Source organism: Hyaena hyaena, unplaced genomic scaffold (genome assembly GCF_003009895.1).
Source record: "Hyaena hyaena isolate Hyena2069 unplaced genomic scaffold, ASM300989v1 scaffold_64, whole genome shotgun sequence".
NCBI classification, from domain to species: domain Eukaryota; kingdom Metazoa; phylum Chordata; class Mammalia; order Carnivora; family Hyaenidae; genus Hyaena; species Hyaena hyaena.
Window position 1 is genome coordinate 2,113,071 of NW_024080698.1, and position 27,739 is coordinate 2,140,809.

At 45.4% G+C, this 27,739-nt stretch overlaps 1 protein-coding gene across 4 annotated transcripts in view; it reads left to right on the forward strand.

Annotated features, from left to right (window-relative positions):
- Positions 1–27,739, forward strand: part of THADA (THADA armadillo repeat containing) — a 319,486-nt gene that overhangs the window by 245,555 nt on the left and 46,192 nt on the right. For 2 of the 4 annotated variants that reach the window (XM_039232419.1, XM_039232418.1), the window contains exons 32-36: positions 17,605–17,987; positions 18,582–18,700; positions 19,015–19,087; positions 22,240–22,393; positions 24,844–24,975. In XM_039232419.1, coding sequence (XP_039088350.1) covers positions 17,605–17,987; positions 18,582–18,700; positions 19,015–19,087; positions 22,240–22,393; positions 24,844–24,975 — 861 coding nt within the window. Of the gene's footprint in view, positions 1–17,604; positions 17,988–18,581; positions 18,701–19,014; positions 19,088–22,239; positions 22,394–24,843; positions 24,976–25,116; positions 25,304–25,779; positions 25,896–27,739 lie in introns of those variants that run through there. The other 2 variants (XM_039232420.1, XM_039232421.1) reach the window with 2 other exon arrangements.

The following is a 27,739-nucleotide window of genomic DNA, read 5'->3' on the forward strand; positions in this document are numbered from 1 at the left end:
CAGGAACTCAATCAGGAAGGACCTCGTAGGCCAGTCTGAGAAGCTTGGACTTGACCCTGGAGACAAAGGAGATTATTGAAGGATGTAGGACAGAGCGTGGCATCGTGTGGTCTCCTAGGACAAGGTGACATTTCCTTCTGTGCCCTCATCCTCACAGAATGCTTAGGACCCTTATGAACTAAGTTCCTGTTGTCACTGAAAATGAATGTAACTGAAAATCCATTCATGGAATGTCAGGGGGATTTGTCCAGACATGTGATCATCAGCATTGGGGGTGTAGGAGGCGGGAGTGGAGGCCAGAGAACCAGACTGCAGTTAAAGGCAGCACAGTGCTTAAAAATACTTGTCTTAGAGTGGTGCCATCATGGGTGTTTCTTTCTCTTATTTTCCATTTTATGAATCTTACACACCATAATTCTGTTTTATCCCTATGGGTACATGTACCTGTATTTCAGCAGTAAATGAATCAAACTGTGAATCTTGAAGGCGCTTAATTATTCCGGAAGAAATGAAGTAGTATCAGTTTCAGGGAAACTTCTGTTGGTTGGAAGAGGGTCTGTCCATCTCCTCTCAAAACACTATTCTGTACGTGACCTTGGAAAGCTATTTCTATCTCCAAAGTGTCTCAGAACCACATTGAGGGGCCAGGGCATAAACAATGAGAAAAACAGTGAGGGGGGAAGGCAGAGAAGACGATTAGAAAAGCTTAAGATAATGATGTGTTTTGTGTGATTCAGACTTTTATCTTCATGCTTCCCCAGCCTTTGAGGTTTCCTCAGCCATTAACTAGGTTTTAAAAATTCCAGATCTGGGGGTTTTGTTTTGAGTTCTAAAGCGATTTAAACCCACAAGGACTCTCTGTCCCCTGTATTCTTTTTCCTCTTCTGAATCCAGCTGTCATCATTTGTATGCATCAGTTTCCTGCTAGAAAGAAAATTATAGTCTCCAGTTGGAGCTGGGGGATGAGGAAGAAGAAGGCTCGTTGCCACAAGCACTTCGGGGCTGCCTTGCAGGCCCGGGCAGGGACGGGAGACAGACAGCTTTCATTCTCACTGGAAACCCGCCTTCAGTTTTTCCTTCCCAGGCTGGACATTTTCCGGCCTACTCCACAGCGTGTACGTGATCTCAAAAGGCCGTTTCCCTACCCCTGCAGTGTATATAGAATACCCAGCACACCCTGGTTCTCAGGAAGCACTTTCAATACCCTCTTCATTGTAGGGATCGTAATCATTTTGACCAACAGTCGTTGAGGGCCTACATCCACGCCCAAGCAGCGCGTCAAGCATTTTGTGAGCGTTAGAAGGGAGGTCCTAGCCATCCTTCAAGTTAGACGTGAGGACCCCTGAGGCTCAGAGAGAACTGGCCAAGTGTCGCCTGCGTAGTAAGATGGAAGAATCTGGCTCTGCCGGCACCTACGCTGTGGCCCCGCAGGCCAGAATTCAAAAAATCCCTACCTCGGGGAGGAGCGCCCGAGAACCCTGTTGGTTGGTTTATCTTCCCGTTCCCCTTCCTCACTTATCGAACCCCCAGGCCTTAGAGAGGGATCCTCTCTACAGGAGTTTCCAGATCACAGGCTTTCATGGGCATCTTCCTGCCTGCATCTCTGTCTCCTGTGCCAGCAGTGTATGGAATACCACGAGAGTGTGCCTGGGACAGACTCAGGTTACTAGAAAGAGAAAGCTTGACCGCTTCCAGGCAGCCACCTGCCCTTTTTCCCTTCGCAAGTGGACCTACGGCCTCTACGTGAAGCACTTCCCAATACCAGGCTGCTGGTGGCTGCGTTTTGTGGCTTCTTTGTTAGTTGAGATTTATAGTTCAGATCTCATCATTCTGCCAAATGCAATAAACACTTTGTTTTACCAGAATGTAACTTTTATTATTGTTATTATTTTTCTTCATAATGCCTTCAAAGTGACCAGCTTGTGAGTGTGGACTCGGAATCCCTAAAGAGTCTAAATGCCAAGTCAATGTGCTTTGTAGATCGATCTAAGATTAGAAGACAGGCTCTCACTTATTGCCGCTTGTATTTATATAATGGAAGTTAGGTAATGTAAGCACTCCAAAGGCCAGCTTAGATGTTGATGATGGTCAGATGCTAAAATCTGTGACAAGTATTCAACAATGCCCTGTACTTGTGCTGCCTGGAATGTGAATAATATATGTGTGACATGAATAAATATAAGGTCAATGATTTTTATGACATACTAACTTCCTTTACTCAAGTTCCTGGGAAATACAGCCAAACAATTACAGAGTATAAAAACATTGGCAACTTACAAACACCTGCTTTGATTATTTGGTCTAATTAGGTTAAATTTAACCAGTCCCATCTGAACAAATTGAAAACAATTCTTATCTGTTCCCTTGGTCATGCACTTTTATCGGTGTTGGATGCAGATGTGTTTAATATGACACAGTTGGTGCTCTTCTCTCAGCTCTGGGTGGGAGATAAAAGGGAATTGAGACCATATTTTTTAAGTCTTCTGGGGACTTTTTCTTTCTGGGCCTACAGCTATGAAATTTCAAGGAAAAAAAACAGGCTTTGTTGTCCATAAATTAGTTGCTTTTCTCCAAAACACTGACTGTCATCTGAACGGTTGCTTTTGCCAAAAGGATCTTTCCCAGGGAACAGTGAGCTCCTAAAATAAGCAGATGACTCTAGCTGCCTTTCGGAAGTCAGAATAATACAGGATGTGTTATTATATTGCTAGGTTCATCTGGTGTTTACCCCTCGTTACTTCGAAGCCTGGTGCTGAGTACATGGGCCCACAGTTCTGAGCATTTTAGAGTGTAGAGACCATTTAATCAGTAGGTAGAATGGAAACTATAGCAATTAAGTGACTTGCCCAAGGTCACACGGCTGGTTGGTGAAATAGTCAAGCTTCCTTGGTTCCTGGCACAGTGCCTGTTTCTATGACCAAAATTAAGAGCCTCGTGGTAGTGTGAGTTGCACCGAGTGTCTAGATCTGTAACAGAACTATGTCATGAAATCTTCTCACCCACATGTCCGCTCCAGGAGTAAAATACTGTTCCAGTGAGCAGCTGGGGCCTCAGAACATCTGTAATCTCAATTTTTCTCCGCGCTCCTGTTTTGCCCCACTCCAACAGCCCTCATCACAGTTAATTTGAAACTAGTTGCCCGTGTCGGTTAAGTTAGTTAAGCAAGTTGTTTTTGAAAGCTTATTCTGGACATTTCATATAGATGGAATCATAAAGCGTGTGGCCTTTTGTGTCTGGATTCTTTCACTTACTGTTTTCAAAGTTCGTCCATCTTGTATCATGAATCAACACTTTTCTTTTTTATTGTAGAATAGTATTCCATTGGATCCGTATACCGCATTTTGTTTACTCATTAGCTGATGGACTTTGGGGCTATTATAAATAACGCTATTATGGAGATTCATGGACAAGTGTTTGTGGGGCTGTATGCTTTCAGTTCTCCTGGGTATTGACCCAGGAGTAGAATTGCTGGGCTGTATGCCAGCTCTGAGTTGAACTTTTTGAGGAATTAGCAAACTTTCCAGAGACGGTATCAGTTTACATCCCTCCCAGCAATGTATGAGGGTTTCAATTTCTCCACATCCTTGACGGCACTTGTTATCGTCCGTCTTTTTTATTATAGCCATCCTAGTGGGCATGAAGCAATATTGCATTGTGCTTTTGATTTGCATTTTCTTTATTTAAGGCTAGTGATGTTGAACATATGCTCTACTTCTAACTGGCCATTTGTATATCATCTTTAGGGAAATGTCTATTCAGATCCTTTGCCCATTTTTAAATTGGGTTATTTGTCTTTTTATTCTTGAGTTGTAAGACTTCTTTATATATCTGGATATTAATTCCTTATCAGATATATGATTTACAAATATTTTCTCCCATTCTGTGGGTTGTCTTTTCACCTTCTTGATAATGTCCTTTAATGTACAAAAATTTTTAGTTTCGATGACATCGAGTTTATCTGTTTTTTCTTTTGTTGCTTGTTCTTTTGACAACAAATCTAAGAAACCATTGCCAAATCCAAGGTCACAGAGATTTGTACCCATGTTTTCTTCTAAAGACTATATAACTTTATCTCTTAACATTTAGGTTTCTGATCCGTTTTGAGTGAATTTTTGTATTTGCCGTGAGGTCCGGGTCCAGCATCATCCTCTTGTGTGTGGCTATCCATTTATCCCAGCGCCATTTGTTGAAAAGACTTTCGCTATCCTTTCCCCATTGAATTGTCCTGGTACCCTAGTCAAATAACAGTTGACCATAAATATATGAAATTATTCCTGGACTCTCAATTCTAGTTTATTGTTCTACATGTCTGTTCTTATGGCAGAACCATACTGTCTTGATGATCATTGCTTTCTGGTAACTTTTGAAATCAGGATATAAATCCTCCCAACTGTATTCCTCCATTTCAAGATCTTTTTGGCTGGGTCCCTTATATTGTCATAAAATTTTAGGAAGTTTGTCAACTTCTGCCAAAAGGAAAGAAAAACCAGCCAGGGTCTTCATAGGTATGGTGTGAATCTGCAGGCCAGTTGTCATTATAACAATACTACGTCTTCACATATTCAGATCAAAACACAGGATATCCTTACATTTGTTTAGATCCTCAGCAGTTTCTTTCAGTGACGTTTGTAGTTTTCAGTGTACACATTAGGAACGCCTTTTGTTAAATAATGTATTCCGATGTTATTCTTTTTTGATGCTGTTGTACCTGGAATTATTTTCGTAATTTCAATTTTGGGATGTTTGTTGCTACCATATAGAACTATAGTTGATATTTGTATATTAATCTTTTATCCTGCAACCTTACTGAACTCATTTATTAGAACTTTTTGTAGACTCCTTGGGATTTTCTATGTATGAGATCATGTTGTGTGCAACATAGTTTTTACTTCTTCCTTTCCAATCTGGATGCCTTTTATTTACTTTTCTTGCCTAATTGCCCTGGCTAGAGCCTCCTGTAGGGTGTTTAATAGAGAGAGCAAGACCAGACATTCTTGTCTTTTATGTGATCTTAAGGAGAGAGCTTTCTTCACCAGTATGTTGTCAGCTGTAGGTTTTTCATAGATAATCCTCTAACAGGTTGAAGAAGTTCCCCTCATTTCTAGTTTGTTGAAACTTACCATGAAAGGGTGTTGGATTTTGTCAAATTCTTTTTCTGTATCTATTGAGATGATTATGTGATTTTTTTTACCTTTATTAATATGATATGACTCATGACTTTATTTGCTGAGTAGTATTCCATTATATATATGGCTTGTTTATGTTAAATCACCAGTTGAAATACATTTGGGCATTTATACTTACTGGAGATGGGGAAGAATATGGCTCTGAGCATTCATATAGAAGTGTTTCTGTGGTCATGTTTTTATTCCTGTTAAGTAAAACCTAGGAAGGTGATCATTGGGTAGTATGAGAAGAATTACAAGAATCTGCCAAACTTGTTTTCCAGAGGGGCTTACCACTCTGCCTCCCCACCAGCACTATATGAGAGATGTAGTTGTTCTACATCCTAGACTTGGTATTATTGTCCCTCTAGTAGCTCTTCTACTAAGAATCCAGTGGTTATCTCATAGCAATTTTAATTTGCATTTCCTTAATGACCAGTTATGTTAAGCATCTTTCCATGTACCATGTTTGCTATACATATATAGTTTTGGTAGAGTGTCTATTCAAACCTCTTGCATATTTCTTTTTTAAATTGAGTTCTCTTATCAAGTCTTATTATTTAGAGTTCTTTATTCTGGATCGAAGTCCTTTATACAAATCAATATTTTGCAGATATTTCCTTCCTGTCTGTTGCTTATCTTTTCATTAACAATGTCTTATGAAGAACAGACATTTTGAATTTTGATGAAGTCCAGTTTATCAATTTTTTCTTGGTTTTATGCTTTTTGTGCCCTAGTAAAGAAGTCTTAACCTATCCCAAGGTCACAAAGATGTTTGCTCATGTTTTCTTCTACAATTTTGTATTTAAGTTTTTATAATTAGATCTTTGATTGACATCAACCTGATTTTCATATCTCATGAGATAAGGTTGAAATTCTCTTTTTCATTTCTTGCATACAAATGGCCAAGTGTTCCAACACCATTATTTCTTCAAATATTTTTCTGGCCTTTTCCCTTTTTCCTCTCTTTCTGGGACTCCACTCATATGTGTATTAGGTCACTGGAAGTTGTCCCACACATCACTGATGCCCTGAGGTTTTTTTTCTGTTTCATTTTTGATAACTTCTAATGTCTCTAAATTCACTAATCTTTTCTTTTGCAGTGTCTAATCTGCTGCTAATGCCATCTAGTGTATTTCTTTTTATTTTAGATGTTATCTTGTTCAGCTCTGTAAGTTTGATTTGTGTCCTTTTAATATCTTTCATATTTCTCTTAATCGTTTTCCATTTTCCTCTAGATTCTTGCCCATATGTAGCATGTTTATAGTAGCTGTCATCATATCCTTGTTTCTACTTTCGTTATTAGTATTGTTACTTTGGGTCTATTTTTATTAATATTTCTCCCAGTCGTGGGTCATATTTTCCCACTTTTTTGCATGCTGATCATTTTTTATTGGGTGCCAGACAATATTAATTGTATGTTGTTGTGTGTTGAATTTATTTTATTCCTTTAAAGTGTTGGACCTTAGAGGGGCGCCTGGGTGGCTTAGTCGGTTGAGCGTCCGACTTTCGCTTAGGTCATGATCTCGCGGTTCGTGGGTTCGAGCCCCGCATCGGGCTCTGTGCTGACTGCCGGCTCAGAGCCTGGAGCCTGTTTCAGTCTGTGACCCTCTCTCTCTCTGACCCTCCCCTGCTCACGCTGTCTCTCTCTCTCTCTGTCTCTCCTAGAAATAAATAAAAAACATTAAAAAAAAAATTAAAAATAGAACGATCCTACACCCAGCAATTGCTCTACTAGGTATTTATCTAAGGGATACAAGTGTGCTGTTTTGAAGGGGCATGTGCAGCCCAATGTTTATAGCAGCACTATTGACAATAGNATCGGGCTCTGTGCTGACTGCCGGCTCAGAGCCTGGAGCCTGTTTCAATCTGTGACTCCCTCTCTCTCTGACCCTCCCCTGCTCGCGCTGTCTCTCTCTCTCTCCTAGAAATAAATAAAACATTAAAAAAAAATTTTAAAGTGTTGGACCTTAGGGGTGCCTGTGACTCTTGATCTCAGTATTGTGAGTTCAAGCCCCACATTGGCCATAAAACTTAGTTAAAAAAATTAAGATTAAAAAAGTGTTGGACTTTGTTCTGACATATGGTTAAGTTACTTAGGATCCATTGGATTCTTTGAGGGCTTGCTTTTTTTTTCCTCCTAGGGCAAAAGTGAGCAAGGGACAAAGACAGGAAGAGAGAGAGAGAAAATCCCACAAGTACAGAGAGATAGAGAGAAAGACGTGGGGTTTGTGTTTTTACCCAAAGCAGGGTTGGAGCTCACCCAAAGTGGGGTTTGAGCTCACCCAGAGCGGGGCACGAGCTCACAAACTGGGAGAACATGACCCGAGCCAGAGTCAGATGCTTAACGACTGAGCCACCCAGGTCCCCCAGGGCTTGCTTCTAATAAGCTCTGTTTGGGCCGGTCCAATCTCAAGAGGAGCCGTTAGTTTAATGCAAGTGTAGCTAGCTCCACTGACAAGACCTCTCTCGGTCTCTACGTGATGCCCCATGTCTTACAAGGTATTTCTACTCTAACTGTTGAGAGCATGAACTACCGGGAGCCTAGATGAGCTTCCAGAATGGTTGGGCCCATGGCTCTCATGGTTCTTTCCCCAGCTTCATGGAGTTTCAGCCCTTGTACATGCACATCGGTATTCAGCAGACTCAAGAGGTGGCCTCTGCAGATCTTTCTTTTTGTACAGATTCCTCCTCCTCAGTATTCTGAGCCACAAATTCTAACTGCCTCCTCAAACTCAGATCTTTCATCTTCTCAACTCAGCAAGATCTCTGGGCTCTGGAGTTCCCCTTCTTTGTGCTGCGGCATGGAAATTGCCTCGAGGTAGTAGTCTGGGGCGATGGTAAGGCTCACCTTGTTTGTTTTGCTCTCTGAGGGATCACACTGCCCATATCTAACGTTTATAAACAGTCATTTGTTACATTTTGTCCAGTTTTCTAGTTGTTTATGGCAGAAGGGCAATTCCTGTAGCAGTTAAACCTTGGCGGCCTGAAGCAAAAACCACTTCCATCACTTTGTTTGAAACCTCTTGATTCCTCAACTGTAAAATGGGGACAATATGCTTTGGAAGACTGGGGTGATGAAGGTCACAGTAGAAAAAATATATGGAAACTTGAAAAGTTATCTTCGAAGAAAGGAAAAAAATCCAGCGTTGGAAGAAAAGCAGCTATCAGCAGATAACACTGAGAGTAAGAACGAAGAACCCGTCATCTCATCCACAATGGGAGACTCTGCTGGTCCCTTGGCCAGGAGGTACACTTACTCCCAGACTTACCTCCATTGCTCATCTGGCAGCTTAACTTCTCCCTCCACTTTGGGGCTGGATTTCGCACCGAATAGCATAGGCTGTGTTGGATTTGCCAGCCATACTATACCTCACAGCATCATTCGTATAGTGTTAGTCTGCAGCCCCGTAGTGCCAGGAGCTTCTTTTTTTTTTTTAATTTTTTGTTTTTATTATTTATTTTTGATAGAGAGACAGAACATGAGCAGATGACAGGCAGAGAGAGAGGGAGACACAGAATCCGAAGCAGGCTCCAGGCTCCAAGCTAACACAGAGCCCGATGCGGGGTTCAAACCTACCAACTGTGAGATCATGACCTGAGCCAAAGTCGGATGCTTAACCGACTGAGCCACCCAGGCACCCCATGGAGCTTCTGAGTCTTAGAGGCAGTTTTTCCCACAACTGTCTACTGTAGCGCCAGCAAGGGACTGAGATAGGTGGGCCTGGCTTCTCTCTTGTCACAGGAGACATGACAGAGGTAAGCCCCGGTTACTTAAAGTAATCTTCCCAGCCAGCTCCCTCCTTTCCAGTTGGCTTCACACTATATCTCATTGCCTGAGGTCTTCTGTGGGGAAAAGGCAGATCTAAACAGGGATGACGCTTGGGAAATTCCTGATTACCTAGTCTTGTCCTTCCTTAGTAGCCAGTCACTGACAAAGAACCAGAAGCAGTGTTTGCTTAGAAGTAATTTAATGTTTGTGTCTTTGGGTTGTCATGTGTTTATCCACAAGTATTTCCTGACTTCCCCCCTTGTGATGGACAGAGGCCAGCTGATGGGATGGAGGGTGGAGTCCAGAACTAACCCTTGGTCCCAGCCGGTGCCCGATGAGCTCATGTTTAGCCAGCCCAAATCCTTTCAGAGATCCCTCCCAGAGCAGTGTCCTAAGCCCCTAAACACAGGGACTGTGTTTTTATTTCATGGGTTGACCAGATAGTCTTCAGATGGTATTCTCAGAAGCTCATCCTCCTCCCACAGCAGCAGATAAGGAATTCTGTGCTAAAAAAGATACATGCCTTTGAGAATATGCTGGAGGCCAGGGAAGGAGGGCATCGTTTCAAAGGGTGGGTAAGCAGGGCATGAAGGGGTTCAGAGACCTGGAAACAGAAGTAGGCAAGACATAAGCAGCCAGCACCCATTTAGTGTGCTTCTCAAGACGAAGTTAGTCTCCAGATCTTTCCGTCAGGTCGTTCTACAGGTTTGTTAGCAGAGGGGCCCCCGGGGTCAGGATTACAGTGTATTGGGAGGCGCAGGGGATTAAATCGAAGAATGGAATTTCCCTTCGATAAGGAGAAGCCAAGATTTATTAAATCAGTTGATTTGTTGTTGTAGTTCCTATGGTTTCCTTTTCTCCCCAAATATATATGCTTTTTTACTGACAAATTGCGTAAGGGGACATTAACATTCACAGAGTACAAATTGCCATCTGTGATTATTTTTAGAACCAGTTTATCAACTGTGTGCTGTAAGAACTTTTGTTGGATCTGATTGCAGACCTCTCTGACCAGAGCCACAAGTCTTTGAAATAGAAAACACTGTCCACGTTGCTGTGAATTAAAAGCGAAGCCTGCTTTGCATTTGCTCATGCCCAGCTTTTCTAAGGAAGCTAGAGATTGTGGGAGAAAGGGGAGGATCCAAGAAACTTTAGAACAGTCCCATCTGCAAACTTTTCTTGACCTACTGGTATCGGAGAATTCAGAGCCTTTTCAGTATGTGAAAGAGAAATCCATTCATATGTTCATTCATTCATTCATTTGAGGCAGAGGCAACAGCAATGTGCAAGGTCAGGCAAAGTAACAAAACTTCTGATTCTCGGTGGCAAGTGACTACCACAGTGGCATAGTCAGTATCGCTGTCCTTTACACAGTGGCCTGGTAAGCGACTTACTCCATAGCAGTGACACCATTTTTTTCTGTTCAGTTGGCCTCTTCAATCCTGGGAAGGATCCTTCCCCCTTCATGGGTACGGATTGCTACTTAGAAGTAGAACAAGTTTGCTGTGATTACCGGGGGGTTGGCATCCCCTGTAACCGTCTCTGCTGGGCCAACGAAGTGTTGCCTTGGGGCCGGCCCACTTGCTTCCTCTTGCCTATTTCACTTGGGCCCATTGGGCACGAAATCAGGCTGTCTGGATTCATGACTTCACAGTGAAGGCCAGCAGCTTTTGGGGTTGACTAGATGGAGGGGCTGACTTACAATTAGGGGCCATGGTATTCGAAGGCAAACACCAGTCAACGCTAGAGACCCACGCATTCAGCATGGCAGCATGTTTACACCGCAAGAAGCGCAGAAGATCTCCGATGGGCCAAGACGGTGGTTCTTAAACTGTGGTTCCTGCACAGCGGCGCCAGTATTGGCTGGGAATGTGTTAGAACTGTGATCTGGGGGCCCTGCCCCAGGCCTCCTGAATCCAGAGCTCCGCAAGAGAGCACACCGAAATCTGAGACCCTCTGGTCTGCGGTACCGGCACAACCACCCTCCCAGGAATATATTCAGGGACTAGGGTGCCAGGTGAAACTGCCTTCTATTTTAATTGTTATTTTCCGATCGTCCTGCTGAGTGCTCCGAGTTAAATTCACCCAAATTAAATGCTCTCGTGGTGAAACTCCACTGTATCCATAATTATGTGGCAGTGATATCATCCCACGCTTTTTTCCAGAAGGTCCTTATTAAAGCTGTTTAGATTAACGGGCATCTTTTAAGATTATGTTGGTTTTTTGAAGAAGAAGAAGAAGTTTTAACAGATCTATATGAGTAGCTCAGAAAATCAAAGGTGAATGACACACAGGCCTGCCCTTTGGGGCTAGGCTCCTCCTCAAGGGAGAAGAAAGACTTCCCTGAATAATACAACAGGATTTGTGACCTAGGACACTGTCCCTGCTCAGAAGATGTGTTGCAGGGCGCCTGGGTGGCTCAAGTGTCCAACCTCCGCCCAGGTCATGATCTCACAGTTTGTGAGTTTGAGCCCCGCATCGGGCTCTGTGCTGACAGTGGAGAGGCATCTTCGGTTCCTCTGTCCCCTTCTCTCTGCCCGGCCTCTGCTCGCTCGCTCACTCGCTCTCGCTCTCTCTCAAAAATAAATAAACTAAAAAAAAAAAAAAAGTATGTGATGTTTTTAAATCCTCTTTCAGCAGCAGGTGAATGCCAGCACCCTACCTTGGTTGGTTAGGGAGTGGCACCTTTGAAATTCAGTTAACTTGGCAACCTCTGTTCAGGCTGCAGACATAACACTGACATCTGCAGCCTGCCACACAACCAGGAACTGCTACAATAACACCTCAGAGATCACCAGAGGGAACCGTGTGAATGGACCACTGTGCTCCTTCACACAGTCACTTTGCTCGCTGTCCCCGCGGTTCCCCCACAGGAGACCTCTGTTCAGGGTGGTCGTGCTGCCTGAACAGATCAAACTCAGGAAACTGTGGCCTGCTTCTCCAAAACTCCAGTTCCCTTACGCTGGCCCCTGGGGACGCTTTCACAATAAACCTCTAACCAAATGATATTATGGCAGATTTTTCTTAAAGCCAAATGTCTTTAAAGAATTGCCCCTTAGGATGCCATTACAGTTTTGCTATTTTTTTTTTATTTGGTGTTAAGATAGCCTTTCCTTTATGAACTGATTAATAGATGAACGGTTTTTAATATCCTTCCTTGACAAGATAAAAAGCTGGCAGCATAGGCCAGTCTGTCACGTTGTTTTTGACATTTTCTTGATCCTTGGATTCCAAACTTGGGAATTAGTTCTCCATTGAAACAGGACTTTGCACAGCCGGAGGTGTTACCCTTCCAAGTGGACCCAGCCGTTAAACTATGCCTTTGAAGGCTAGAAATATGCCTGCTCTAAAGAAACAAAAGTTAATTTCAAAAATGAAATCAAATTGGATGTTTAAAATCAGTCACACATACTTGAGTGACTGCGCTGATGAGAAAATCCAAGGACTTCCCAAACAAGGAGGGCTGGAACAAACTTCAGTTAATAAGTTTGCAAAAACCGTCTAATTTATGAAAAATAATATGGGGCCTGTAAAGGAGACACCTGACTCTTTCACTGGAATACTTGGCTTTGCAAGAAAGATCGGAAGGAAGAATCCGAAAGCAATCAGAATTGAAATTGCAAACAGAAACGTTATCATGCAGAGGAGAGGTGCAAAACCTCAGACTGAGGACCCCATTGAAGAACTAACCTCAGTTTTTTTCGGGCTGTGGATAATAGTCATGGGCAGAAATGCAACTAAGTACCTCATGTTGACCTAGGCTCTCAAGTGCACTTGGGAGCGCGGGACACGGAACCGTGCTTGGCCAGGGAGAAGTCCCGGCTGTGGAAACCGTTTGGTGGACTCTGTCTTACCTGCTGTGGGTACAGAGCTGGCAAAGCCGGAGCCATCAAGCCCAGAAGAATCACACTAGAATCACCCAGGTCCTTTTAAAACAAGGCTTGCCTCAGCCATGTAGTACAGTGCCCCCTGACATAGGTATTTTTCTAAAGCTCTCCAGATCAACTGAATGCACCTCCTGGGCTGAGAAACCACTATGTCCGAGAGGAAAGCAACATGTACCTCTTCTGTTAGTCCGTGCAGCTGCTTATGTTAAAGCATTAGTCATCTCGGGGCACCCAGGTGGCCCAGTCGGTTAAGCATCCGACTCTGGCTCAGGTCATGATCTCACAGTTCGTGGTTGGAGCCTCGCATCAGGCTGTGTGCTGACAGCTCAGAGCCTGAAGCCTGCTTTGGGTTCTGCCTCTCTCTCTCTCTCTCTCTCTCTCTCAAAAATAAGCATTAAAAAATAATAAAATAAATAATTTTAAAGTATTGGTCATGTCTAAGTCTAGCTTCCTGTTGTAGCTCGATATCCCCTCACTGTAGGCATATGGGGAGAGGTGGTCTGTGGTCTCCCTGTAAGTGGGAACCCCATGAGATCAGAGCCTGGTCTTTCTATTTCACTGCTACAGCCTGTACCTAAAACAGAACCTGTACCCCGCAAGCCAGCACTGAGGCCTGCCTGCCTGGGGCCTTTATTCCAGTATTTATTCATTCTTTTGAATCCCTGGTGGTTTCCCTCCTGGGATGTTTTTATTTGTAAGAGAACAGGGGTGTTGTGAACTCTCTCGTTCTTCACTATAAAGAAGTCCTGGGCCGGACTCGGTTGTGCTCTGCTTGGGACTGCACACGCCTACTGACCCACGCGTGCGTAAAGCTACAGACCACCACCCCCCCATGAAAGTCGTGTCTTAGGAGCATGGCTTTCAGCTGGGCTACACAGCAGAATTAGCTGTTGGCTTCTTAACACTGTAGGTGTTTGCGCCCAACTCAGGCCAACTGAATTCAAATACGCGAGAGTGGGATTCAGGTGTGTGTGGTTTTAATAACGTCTGGTTGAGAACTATCACTTGAGGGCAGTGGTTTTCAAAGCACCTGGCTGGGCAGCATCAGCATCACCCGGGAGCTTATTAGAAATGCAAACTGTAAGGGTCGAGCCCCTCATCAGGCTCTCTGCACTGAGTGCACTGTACCCCACTTGTGTGCTCTCTCTCACTAAAAATTTTTAAAAATTAGCCAGTAGGGGCGACTGGGCGGCTCAGTTAAGCGTCTGACTTTGGCTCAGGTCACGATCTCATGGTTTGTGGGTTTGAGGCCCTGATCCAGGCTCAGAGCCTGGAGCCCACTTCAGATCCTGTGTCTCCCTCTTTCTCTACACCTCCCCCACTCACACTCTGTCTCCCTCTTTCTCTCTCTCTCAAAAAAATAAACATTAAAAATAATAATAATAACTAAAAATTTAAAAAGAAAATTTTTTTAAAAAAGAAAAGAAATGCAGACTCTACGCTCCCTCCCCAGACCTGCTGATCAGAATTCTGGGGATGAGGCCCAGGCGGCAATCTGTGGGTCAGCAAGCCGTCCAGGTGATTCCCGGGTGATTCAGTCCAGTTTGAGAAGCTCTGCTTTCATTCATCTCTTTGGGTCCTGGTGCACAATGAAGTAGTTAGGAGAAAGTATCTAAATGAATGTCATTTGATAACTCGTAGCTTGTGGCTCTGACCTCACTGTTCCTCTGCTGACACACTAATTCAGCGAACCTGTTCTCGGTCTCTCTTTGTCTCTCAACTTCCCCTGGAGCATTTGCCATTTCCACCCCCAGTCAGGCATCTCTGGGCGTCCTTCAGGACCCATCTTCAGTTTTGTTTCCTGTGGAAGTTTTTATTTTGTCTCCCCTACCCCCACCCCCAGTAGAAAATAAGAGCCCGTCGCATTCTGGTCCTTCTTATGATCATGTACCCTCGTTGCAACCTCGGGCAAGCAACTTAACCTCTCTGTTTCATCACCTGTAAAATGGGAATAATAATAGCACCTACTTCTTCAAGTGAGTTAATACTTGTGGAACTGCTTAGAATAGTACTCAAGTGTCAATTCTAAGAGTAATTATTATTCCTAGCATTAAATAATGGATATATAATGCTCTGTAGTGCATGCCACATAAGTGTAGCTTTTCTTGCTAACAATTTTAGGGCACTAAGCACTCTGCAATTTTTATAGTTGGCTTTATCTTCCCATTAGTTGTGAAGCTTTTTGACAGCAAGTAATTTTTCTTTCTCAACTCTGAATCTCTTTGTCCCAAAGTACCAGTAGATGCTTATGCTCAGTAAATGCTTATGGAAACGTACCCAACTCCACTGGCAACGTGGGCCAAGAAGTCCCAAAGGAGACCTTCCTAAGACCGCCTCCCCATCGTCCCTTTCTTTAGGGCAGTGCCTTCAGTCCCTGGGTTCTTGATGAGGTCATCCTTTGTCAAGGCCCTAGAGGGACAAGTGGGTCCGGGTGCCTGGCTCTTGAGTCTATGATGCACTCTGCTCAGAATATCTCTCTTTCAGATAACAGGTTCCTCTGAGTATTGTCCAGAATGGCCTAGACAGTTCTTCCTGTTTCTTATTACGATCCAAAGAGCAGATCTCTGAGCCATGTTTCGGACTCCTTGCCAACAAAAGAAATTCCTTTTTAAGGCAGTGATGTCCTGACGCAGCAGTGGGTGGGACGAGTAAGGAAGTGGTACCTGAAGACCCCATGGTGTGGTCTCATTACTAAATTGTAGTGGGATCAGATTTTAGGCATGGAAAATAGAGGTGGTGACACAGAGGCTGAGGATGCCAACTGCCTGGGACTACCCTGCTGCTTTGTAAAGATGGCTGCCCTCCTCTTTGAACTCGGACTTCTGCAGACTCTGAGTTAAGAGCAGAGGTGTGTTTACAACCACAGACGGCAGTTGGCAGATGGTGTTTTCCATGGGGCCCAGTCATATGGGAGCCTGAGCCCGCACTTTGCTTCTCGGGGCAAACTTCTTTTTAAAACAATTTGATGTGTGACATAAATATTCTATATTCTTAATCCCTTAATCTTATTGCAAGCCTGTGAGATTTTGCAATCTCAAGTAAGTTTTCTCTGTTATCATAATCTTTTACATTCCTACTATGTTTATGATAGTTTTCTAGATGTCAGTAGTGTGGACTGAGCTACGAGATACCTAAATTCAGCAAGGCCTTTGATGAAGTCTGTTCTCATGTTCCTGTAGGTAGAATGCCATGCACAGTTCGGTAAACAGTAAAGTTAGGAGGATTTATAACTGGCTAGCTAATGAATTGGTGAGAGTTTAGAGTAGGTAGGGGATGGGGCTAGGGCCTGCCTATTACAGTCCCTGATACCCAATGCCCTCCATACTGGCCCAGTCCACAGTTTCAGTAATTCTTTGCAGACATTTATGGCATGCTTGTCAAACTGAGGTTTACATAACTCCTGTTGGGTGATGAATGTGCTGTGTGAAGCCTCTCCTCTGGGTTCTGGGAGGTACCCAAAACTCCTCCCCCAGTCGGTGCCTAGGGCTGCCAATTTGATCCCCTCACTGCCTGTCACATGCACCTTCGCCTCTGTCCCTTCCTCACTTTGGGCCCTGATCTTTTCTCTCCTAGATTACTGCCTGACCTTGTCGCTTGAAGTAACCCCCCAGCGGCATTCCCTCACCTCCGGAAGAAGGTCCAGGCTCCTTCGTGCGGCCCAAAAGGTTCTGCACATCCTGGCCACAGTACTTCCCTAGCATCATCTCATGCTGTCCCCCACCTCGAATTCTGTGCTGTTGTGATATCAGACTGCCTGCAGTTCCCCACAGGGGCTGTTCTGGTTCATGTTTTTGAACCTTTGCTCTGCCTTTGGTGACTCCATCTCATTCTCCCCCTCCCTTCCCCTTAAAGATTCAGATTACCGTTCACACCACTGTATTGCAACCACCTAGGCATTCATTTCTCACTCTCAAACTGAACTGTAAACCCCTTAAGGGCCGTGTTCTTATTTCATTTAACACAGAGTGAGCAGGCAATAAGTGTTTTTTGATCAGAAGTGAGAGTACAAAGAGATCTCAGCAGTCTAAAAGGCAGACCATAAAACTTAACAGGGAGATAAAATTTAACAGGGGTTCTACTTGGGTCTAAAACAGACGAACAAAGAAAACAAGTCCAGATCTCAGTACTGGGCACAAGGTGGGAGAAAGATGACTCACCACCCTCGGCAGACCATGTGAAAGAAGAAAGGCCATGGTTTCAGTTGACTTTAAGATCCACATGAGTCAACAGTGCGATGCAACTCCAGGAACCTAGTGTCAGAACAGGGAAAGCCGTCGTCCTGTGGGTCGTACCGCGCAAGAAAATCATGTTCCATTCTACGGGGCCAGACCGCGAGAGGGGTGAAGCATGTCCAGAGGAGGGCGGCTAGAAGAGTGAGCAAGCCCTCTCACTTTCCTCTCGAGGAAAGGTGCTGGAGAAGGAGCTGAGCCTCCAAAGGATTGGACTAGATGACCTTTTATCCTGCTGACCTGTGAGGCCTAGTGATTCAAGAGGTCCCTGAGTCCAGACCTATTAAATGATGGGGACCGGTGCCAGGAGCACATCTTCTGATAGCAGCATTATGAATTACCTAAACAGAAATCACTTCTGGGCAAACATAAGAAGTTCAGACTTCTGAACCTAAGTGGGCTGGTCACTTGTTACATCATTCATGTGAAATCTATTCAAGAAAGGCATCAGGTAGTCCCACCCCCATGCACCCAGAGCCTTGCATTCTCCACTGTGCTTTTGTGGAACTTTGAATAAAGTGATTACCTCTTTCCCTTGTTTGCTCTTTTAGCTCTGGAGCATCTTGGCTTCTGGGGGGACGTCAAAAGGATCGTCTCGAGATCAGAGCTGATAACGGGATTCCCCTATACCTTCACGGTGCCAGGCCTGCCCCAGTACCTCCAGAGCCTCACCAAACTAGCCATCGCTGCAGTGTGGGCACTGGCGGCCCAGGCTAGAGATCAGCAGGCAAGGGACAGCCCCATCTCCTTCTCTCAGCTGTTGGAGTCTTCTTTCCCTGAAGTGCGCCTGCTGACATTAGAAGCCCTGTTGGAAAGGTTCTCAGCAGCAGCCTCTGGATCAGGAGAGAGGGGACTGCCTCCCTTGCTGTGGAATATGGGAGGGACGTTCTTGATGTTGGCTATGAAGGAAGATCACCCAGAATGCTCCTGCAAGGTAAAGTCTCTGGTGTACTCAACATCCCCTTCTGCTCCCCACGCTCTTTGGCAAGCTCACCAGAACAAGACGGTGTTGGCAGGATTGGGTTGGCTTCTCCAGCAGCAACAAGAAGGAGATTCAGTGTCTGGGGCGGGGGCAAGCTCTTCATATAGTACTTGTCATGGCTTCGTCACTTGTCACGGGTGCTAAGAAAATGATGCTGGCGGTAATGATGATGGCAGTAAGCCAGGACAGAGATGGGGAGTGAGCCACTCGGTGCTCTAAGAAACAGCATTGAAAATTGGTTGTAGAATGTGGCACAGGGTGGTCTTTGTCGACATGGCTATTTGAGGACAGATGGTCACCGAGAAAACATCACCAAAAGGGAAAGGGACCTGACTTAGGAATTGGGACATCTAGACTCTGATCCCTGGGCACTTGGGTGTGTCGCTGCTCTACCCTGTCTTGGTCTCCCAAAAATATTAAGGGAGAAATAGGAAGTCAGTGGACCTGTTTGAAAGATAGATCCCCGTTAATGGTACAAGTGATGATTATTGGGCTTCTGAAGACTTTTCCCTGAATATTTTTCCCCCTTGGCTCTGACACACACAGATACTGAAAATTCTTCATTGCATGGACCCCAGTGAGTGGCTTCCCCAGACGGAGCACTGTATCCATTTAACCCCAAAGGAGTTCCTGATCTGGACGATGGATGTCGCTTCCAATGAAAGGTTTGCCCCCGATGCCCCCTGTGCAACCTCGGCCTGACACGTGGTCCCAGCAGTCAGTTATGTAATGAGCCTGCGCACAGTCCTGGCCAAAGGGCTCAGGTCCCGTGTTTCTTTCTAAGCTCACATCATAGAACAACGTCAGAGCTTCCCGTTAATAACCAAAAGGTAATTACTTCTGGAGGTGTCTGTATGGCCATGAGCTGAGCATTTCTAGCATTCACAGGGGCCTGGATTACAGACTAAAGCAAAAACCCATCTGTGTATAAAGTATGTTTGGTTTTATTTTGTGTGTGTTTTTGGCTTCCTTGTTCTAGGTCTGAAATTCGAAGTGTAGCCCTGAGACTTGCCTCCAAAGTGATTGCCCACCACATGCAGACGTGTGAGGAGGTAAGGCTGATTCTGCCTCTGGCCAAGGGCCTAGGTTTCTGTGCTCACTTCTGCAGGGAAGGTGTCGATAAAAGTGAGGTGTCTCAGCAAGCAGAACCACGTGCAGCCTCTACAAAATGTTATTCGTGTGCATTTTTCACTTTGGGCATAACTTGTGACGGATTTTCCACCATTGGCATGCCTTTTCTCTTGTTCTGGGCACATTTGATTAGAGTCCAGCCTTCTCCCACGTAACACACACACACACACACACACACACACACACACACACTCAAACTTTTTTTCCCCCTATTTTTCTAGCTAGACTCTTTATTTAAAGAGTGAGTGAGCAAGTCACTAGGATTGCATCCTGGCTAACTGAGCATGACAATATATTGCTAAGGCTTAAAAATTCCCCCAGAACACGACCCAGCTGGCCTTGTATAGAGGCCCGGATGTGCCTCATCTGTCTCACATGTCCTTTGGGAGAGACACGGAATCAAAGTAACTGAAACAGCTTCCTGGGAAGATGCCTTATCACAAATCCATGTATACTTAGGGGTATACAAGGCAGCTGCCACCGTCACAGAATTATTATTATTTTTTTAAATGTTTATTTACTTATTTTTGAGAGAGAGAGAGCAGGGGAGGGGCAGAGAGAGAGGGAGACAGAGCCCCAAGCAGGCTCCACGCTGTCAGTGCAGAGCCTGACATGGGGCTCTGTCTCACAAACCGTGAGATCATGGCCTGAGCCAAAATCAGGAGCCGGACGCTTAAACGACTGAGCCACCCTGGCGCCCCTCCATCAGAGAATTATTGCAAGTGGAAGGCAGTAGACCCTGCAGTAAAATTACCCGAAGCTCCCGGTTACACATGACCACACCCTGATAGTGGCAGCACCGTTTCTCAGGTTCTAGTCCCTTACACTGAAGCAGCTCTACCAGAGGTACTCGGAGATCCGAAGAGGAACAAGGATGGAGGGACAGTGTCGTGAGTGCGAAGGCATGTTAGATTGTGACATTAAATGTCCCGCTAGAGAGGAGGCTGGAAGAATTCAGAGGAGGAAGGGAGTGCGGGGATGCTAAGGTTGAAGACTTCACAGAGAAGGTCGTTGAGTTCAGAAGGAAGGGTATCCTTTGGTCTGTCATTCAGAGGCGTGCCAGGAGGCCACAGCTGGCTGGTCACTAGGAGAAACAAAGAGCCAAAAAAAAGTCAGTGGTGTGTGTTGGGGGTTTGAGGAGGAGAGGTTTGTAGGAAAGGAGAGGATTTACTGGGAAAAGAAAAAAAAAAAAACCCTATAGCCCCGAGGGGGGAAAAAAAACAAGTTCTAAGAACGTAGTCACAGGGCAGCCTATCACATTTGCCAGAAAACATTGTTCTCATCTACAGCTGTTTTAATGTTTATTTATTTTTGAGAGACAGAGAGACACAGTGTGAGCAGAAGAGCACAGAGAGAGGGAGACACAGAATCTGAAGCAGGCTCCAGGCTCTAAGCTGTCTGCACAGAGCCTGACACAGGGCCTGAACTCACAAACAATGAGATCATGACTAGAGCCGAAGTCTGACGCTTAGCCGACTGAGCCACCCAGGTGCCCCTACAGCTGTTTTTAACCAGTTGTTATGTGCATCTTAAAGGCACAGGTTGGTAGTTGAATGAAACAACATTTGATGAGAATTGGGAGTTTTCCAGGGAGACAAAAATTAACAAAACTGTAGAGAAACACATAAAAGAAGTTCCCAGGAAGACCTGAGTTTCTCTGTACATTGGGAGCCCGCCTGTTCCTCAAGGTCTAAGATGCTCATCAGTTTAGTTCCACAGAGCCCCATAGATGGTTATTTTGAACATTTTAAGAGGTTTCATTGATAGGGGAAATAAAGTACATTTGGAACAATAATCCCTTTTCTAGAATAAGTAGAAAACCAGGGTTTAAAAGACGGAAACAATCCAAATGTCCATCAACTGATGAATGGGTACACAAAATGTGGCATGTCCATTCAGTGGAATGTTATTTAGTCATAAAAAGTAATGGAGTGCTGATATATCTATAGCATAGACGAACCTTGAAAACATGCTAAATGAAAGAAGCCAGTCACAAAAATCACATATTGTATTGGACAGTTTATTCTGGAATGTCCAGAATAGGCAAATCCATAGAAACAAGGTAGATTGGTGGTTTAGGGCTGGGTCGATGGGGAGCTGACAGGATTGGGGATGGTAACTAAAGGGTGTGGAATTTCTCTTCTTGGTGATGAAAAGATTCTGAAATTGACTGTGACAAATGGGTTGTGCAAACCAGTGAATATACTAAAAACTCAATTATATACTTTAAATGGGTGAATTATATGGTATGTGAATTGTATCTCAATAAAGAAAGCTGTTAGTATTTTTTTAAAAACTAGAGCTTTGTCTAAATAATAACGTCAGCTAGGAAGCTACTTTAAGTGTTGTAACAGAAGCTCACAAATACCATGGCTTAAACTAAATCATACCAGTCAAAGCAGTTATGGTGGCTTGACAGGATTAGGCCCCCAGGCCCTTCTTCCTTTCGCTGCTTTTCTCAACATGGCTTCCATCTTACAGTCCCAGACGGTTCCTGGAGCTTCCACCATCTTGTACTTGTTCAGCTAACAGGAAAGAGAAAACCTGGGAAGTGACGGTCACAGCTGTTCCCTACGGCATGACCTAAAAGTGTACCATTAGTCAGAACTTAATCACCTATTACTCCCGAGTGCAGAGGCATCTGGGAAATGTAGTCTTTAGCCGCGTACCCACAGGCCCCGCCAGAAACCTGAGGTTCTGTTACTAAAGACAGAGGGAGCATCTGGTTCCTGGAGAAAACAGTAGTACCTGCTGCCACAGTCTTTCCCCAAAAGGCTGTCTTTCCTGAAGCTCTCAAAGACACTGATGTTCTGAGACTCTAATTTGCATCAGAAAGACTCCAGAAACTTGTTCTCTAACCCTAGTGACTCAGTATTACTGAAAGACGAGTCAGATTTTCTCCCCCGGGCTTGTTTATTTCTCCCTCGTTGGGTTGGAAAAGCAACTAAAAAGCCACTTCTCCCCTGCGGTAAGAGCTAACTTGCAGATCCAGTGGGGTGTATGTAGCTCGTCCCTAACACCGCGTCGGCCCCTGGCCGCGTCTGCTGAACTGCCTTACGCTTTGTGCTTTCAGACCAGGGACTCAGTGGTCCCCACGCTGAAGCAGTGGGTTCGCCTGGTCGCCTCTTCCTGTGGAGAACACCTTCCCGCAGAGGCCAGGCTGGCCACTGCCGCCGCCCTCACCTGCACCGCGCCATTCTTGCTCACCAGTCCCCACCCTGTGCTCGGTAAGCATCCTGGGCAAGGGGAGGCCCGCTGGGCCAAATGTGTTAAAAGTGTGAGTGGATACTCTGGGGTTAAAAAGAAGGGAAGATAAAAACTGACCATGTGTACCATACCTTTACCTCTTTCAAATGCCACCCTCACCCCCAAACCCCTGCCAATTCCTCATTTTTCACCAACAGCCTCTTTCAACCTTACCCCCAAAGCCATTCTCCTTAACGCTTCCTAAAAGCCTCTTCGGTCTTTCTGAAACACTGATCTGATCGTTTCACTCCACTGCTTAAAGCCTTTGAGTGGGTTCCCATTGCCTTAGGATAAAGTCGAAACACCCTTTCACATGGCTTGGTGCCCTGCCCAGGCCTCCCTGCTCATTGGCTCATCGGCCACCACTCCCAAACACGGGCTCCGTGCATCATCCGTAGGGAGCAGTTCTTTAAACAGACTGCTGCTTGAATGACTTCTGTTTGTCTTTCAAGACCCAGCCTAACCGTCACCTCTTCCAGGAAGCCTGATGCAATGATCTCGATGAGAGAGGAATGGGTCAGGGTGAAGCCGGGCATTAAAGAAGAAGAAGGGACAGGTTCAAAGGCATTTTGGAAGCCAATCAACAGGACCTGGTGTTGAGGTTAATGTGAAAGGAAAATCCAAAGAATAAGAATAAGCCATGGCCCCTGTGTACAGGGGGCTGTCAGTGGAGTAGTAGAGAAAAGATTTACAGAGTCAAGGAAAGAATTGGTTTTTTAGATGGTGAGATTCAAATTTTCAGTGTTAGCACAGCTCAGACCATTGAAATGTCTCATATGTCTGGATCTCTCTGGGAAACAAAGTTGTCTTTGATATCTTTTTAATTCTTTCCTCTAAGTGACTTCCGGGCATTTTTCTTACACCCAAAAGAGGGCTGGAAGGGGCCTTCAGTGACTGGGATTTAATCATCAGACCCAGAGGAATAAGAGCAAAGCTTTACCAGCAACTTTGGTGACTCTTCTCCAGTGGGGATATCAGCTGTAGCATTTTCTGGGTACCTTTGGCCACTGTAACCCTAGCTCGGATCAGGCAAAACGTGTGTGAAATAACCTGGAATTCTGAGTGAAACTGAGTACTGTTTAAGAGCCATTGGTTCATAATTAATTCCTGGAACTGGGTATTGCATTATAGGCAATAAGGAAGGAGGTCAGTGGTGGCTGACGGCCTGTAAGACCATGAAAAATAGGTATAGAACTGAGAGACAAAGGACGTAAAAGTGCATGGGGACAAGTCAAGGACAGAACAAAGTCATTTAAGGAGAAAGAAAAATCCAAATGGACAAAAAAGGGGAGATTGAAGATCTCTGAGGGTATAAATGACCGTGTTATAGAGGAAAATATTAAGAAAGGAAAATAGTAAACCCGAGAGAAGAATTAGAGTGCATAGGTTCTGAAAGATTGTGTAAAATTTAAAGCCAGGTTTATAACAGAAAAGAGAGAACAAAACCCCAGAGGGAACATTGCTGTTCTTGGTTTGACTAAAGCACTGGTAACTCTAACACCAAATTCTCCGTGGGCAGATGAGGTCCTTAGACCTAAAGAGAGTTCAGCAGGTTCAGTCCCCCATTGAAAGGCTAGGGATGACGAGTATGGTCTCCTGTGGCCCTCTCGCTGTGACTCTGCCCAAGCCTGGGCCCACCCCCATCCACCACGAATCCTTTCTGGGTGGCCCTGTCGCCCTCTGGTCTCCCTCATCAAAGCTGTCTGGGGCACACCAGTCCACTGTGATCTTTCCCTGCTGGGAGGCATAGCCATACATTTCCATCTGTGACTTCTTCTTGCCTCACGTCCTTGACTTGATGTTCCTTGCCGTTGCTCAGGGGCGTACACTGTCCTTCCCTACCCTGTTGTCCCACGGCGGCACCCAGCACAGGGACCAGCCAGAGCTCCCGCCCAGGAGCAGTGGTGGTCAGAGAGTGGGCGCCTCCGTCGATGCGGCACAGGCTGGCGTCTTTATCTTCGTCATGGGTGGTTCTCTGCCCTTTTCCAAAGTTCTTGCCCCCCAACATATAATCTTGGTTGAAACTTTGCTTTCAGAATTTATAAGCTCCAGCAGTCACTCAAATCAACACTGGGCTAGTTTCCCTAAAGCACTCTTTATGCATAAAGTTTCATTCCTGAGAACTGTGAGTCATCGCGGACAGCTGGGTCCAGGGCCTTAGTCAGCCGGGCCGCACCTTCTGGGGAGCCTTGCCTGGGGCCGGCTGCCCCCAGAAGCCTTCCCCCTCAAAAAACCAAACCTTTCCCCTTAGGGCCCTCTCTCTTCCAGTGTGTATCTGACTGCCCAGTCCCCCGTTCTTGTGGTATCCAGGGAGAAAGGCATGCCTGGTGCTCATTAAACACTGCTGTCTTCCACCATGGGTGTGAGGCAGTACTGGTACCTGCTTGCAGATTGAACCCTAGGTCATTGCAATTCCTTTTGGTCTTCTTAGAACTGCAGGATACGCTTGCTCTCTGGAGATGTGTCCTCAGCCTCCTGCAGAGTGAGGAGCAGGCCGTCAGAGATGCAGCCACGGAGACTGTGGCAACCGCCATGTCACAAGAAAACACCCGCCGGTCGACAGGTACCTTGTTCTTACCCTTTTTTGCAGCGCCTTAATGCTCACAGACTTAAAAGTCAGCACACTTTTTCTATAAATAGCCAGAGAGAAAATATTTTAGGCTTCATGGGCCCTTCAGTTTTTGCCTCAACTCTGCTGTTTCAGGGGGAAAGCAGCCCTAAACAACAGGTCGGCATGGCATGTGACTGTGTCCCCATAAAACCATACTTACAAACAGGCGGCTGCCCAGATTTGATCTGCTAGCCGCAGCGTGCTGACCCCTGCCCTGGGACATCATAGAGAAAAACTGTCTCCAGAGATAGAAATCTAATAAACAGTGCCTTTCACTAGTCACACGGTCATCCTTTTTAAATAAGACCAAGTCTTGATGATCCCATGTGGTTACATAACCCGGGGATCGTAGATCCATCATTCTGTACTTCTGTGAGCGTTCACATGTGGCAGAAACAGCGGAGTGTGAGTCAGGTTAACTTGGAGCAGAAGCAGGGTCACACCTCTGGATGAGTGGCCATCCGGGAGGGTGACCGCACTGGCGGACTTGGATCCCCTCACCCGGGGTGTCAGGAGAGATCTCTGGGTCAGCCAGCCCAAGGAGAAGCAGGAACACCATTTGGAGGCAAGAAGTCACAGGCTGAGCCGAGAAGGTTACCTCAAGAGACAGCAGAGTGGGAGGGGGAAGAGCTGTGCAGGGTTTGTGACCAACTTCCCCTTGGAGTAGGCGAACTTCCTCGTACCAGAGTCCTCTGTTGTCATGGCGTATATGGGAGAAGCCGGCTCTTTAACCATCTCTGGGTGGTGCCGCTCCAGAGCAGGTTTGGTCAGGACCGGCTTCGCCTCTCGGTGGGAAGACGTGCAGTTCGGTGCTTGGCAGTGATGTGCTAGCGGCCCCTCCCCGCCAGCCTCCACCCTGTCAGAGTTCTTGGGTAGGTAATTCTGCCATCAGTGATTCATTCCACTGTCTGATTGTGTGTGTCCTTAGAGGGCCACACAGAGCACCCAGCAAGAGCTCAGTAAATATCTGATAGAATATAACACTCGCTAGATTTCTCTAGGACCCCCTCCACCAAACCTGGGAAAGGTTATCGCATACTGAAATTGATTAGTGGACTTATTCCCTCCTCATCTTCATAGTTCTTGCCTGACTACTCTTACTTCTTTCAGAATTTCTCCAAGTTCACCTCTAGTAAAAGCATATTACCATGTCTTCCTCCTTCTAGTTTGAAGTTTTCCTCAAGAAATACAAATTAATAATTATATATTGAGTGCCTTCCACATGTAAAAGGCCATGCATAAAAGCCTCTGAGAGAGTAATAAATGTAAAAGGCTACCTGTCTATTTTTGTATTCCTCACCGTGACCTGTAAAAAGAGGATCTGAGGTGTGAAAAAGACAAGCAATCTCTAACAGTTAAATGTAGTATGTTACCATGGGGCACCTGGGTGGCTCAGTCGGTTAAGTATCTGACTTCGGCTCAGGTCATGATCTCTCAGTTCACGAGTTGGAGCCCCACATTGGGCTCTGTGCTGACAGCTCAGAGCCTAGAGCCTTCTTCGGATTATGTGTCTCCCTCTCCCCCTCCCCCATTCATACTCTTTCTCTCTCTCTCTCTCTCTCTCTCTCAAAAATAAACTTAAAAGAAAAAACATTTTAAAAATAATAATAAATAAATAAATGTAGTATGTTACCCTGGACCAGATCCAGTACTAGAGGGGTGAAAAGCCATACAGGAAGTTTCTAGAACAACTGAAAATACTGAAATACTGTCCGTAGATTAAAATCAACATTAAATTTCCTGAATTTGATAACCGTACCGTGGTTTTGTAAGAGAATATTTTTGTTCTTAGGAAATATAGAAATATGTTAGGGGTGAAAGAACACAGTGCCTGCTATGTACTCTCAGATGGTTCAGAAAAAAAAAACTACGCGTATAAATAGTAAATGCAGATACGGAGTTACTATACCTGCATCTTTTCAGTACGTTTGAAACTATTTCAAAAGAAAACGTTTCTTGAAAATCCAACTCCACAACTTGAAAACACCGACACAGCATATGTTGCTAGACCGTCCGATTGGCTTATCAGCAGTTCACTGTGTCGTGACTCCCCCACTGTGGCTCCTTTCCCCTGAATTTATAAATTCAGCCACCAGCCTCGGGCCCCTCCTCCAACCACTGGGTCTCGATTTTTCTACCTCGTGCCCCTGTTCCACTCTTGCCTCCCTGCTGAGCTCTGCTGTTACTCCAGAGTCTCCAGGGGTCCTGAGGCCAAGCCCAGACTTCCTGCCATGTCCCCTGGGTCACCCAGGACCACGGTCCCTGCGGCCCTGGGCTGGTTCCCTGGCCCTGCAGCCAGGAGACCCAGGCCTGGGAGGGAAGAGTGAGGAAGAGCTGAGCATTAAAGGGCTGCCGACTGTTAGCCTGCAAGACCCAATCACTGCTGTCCCCGGAGCGGATTCCTGCACTCAGCGTCAGGCTACCGGTTCTGGAGTGCTCTCTTAGCTCAGGGGGCACTCAGGTCTCCGTAGGAACGCGGGACCCACCGTTACCGACTGTGAGGCCTACTGTGGTCAAAGAGAAGTCCACCAATACAAACTGAGCTCCCACTGTGTACCCAATAGGGGACAGTCTCTAGTTCACGGGTGAGTTAGGAAGATAAAGCTAAAAAAAAAAAAAAAAAAGGCACATGAAAGAGGCAATGATTTGAGAGCAGACAAATGAAGGGCAATGTGGGGCGGTATAGTCACCAAATGTAGCAGGGGTTCAGAGAAGG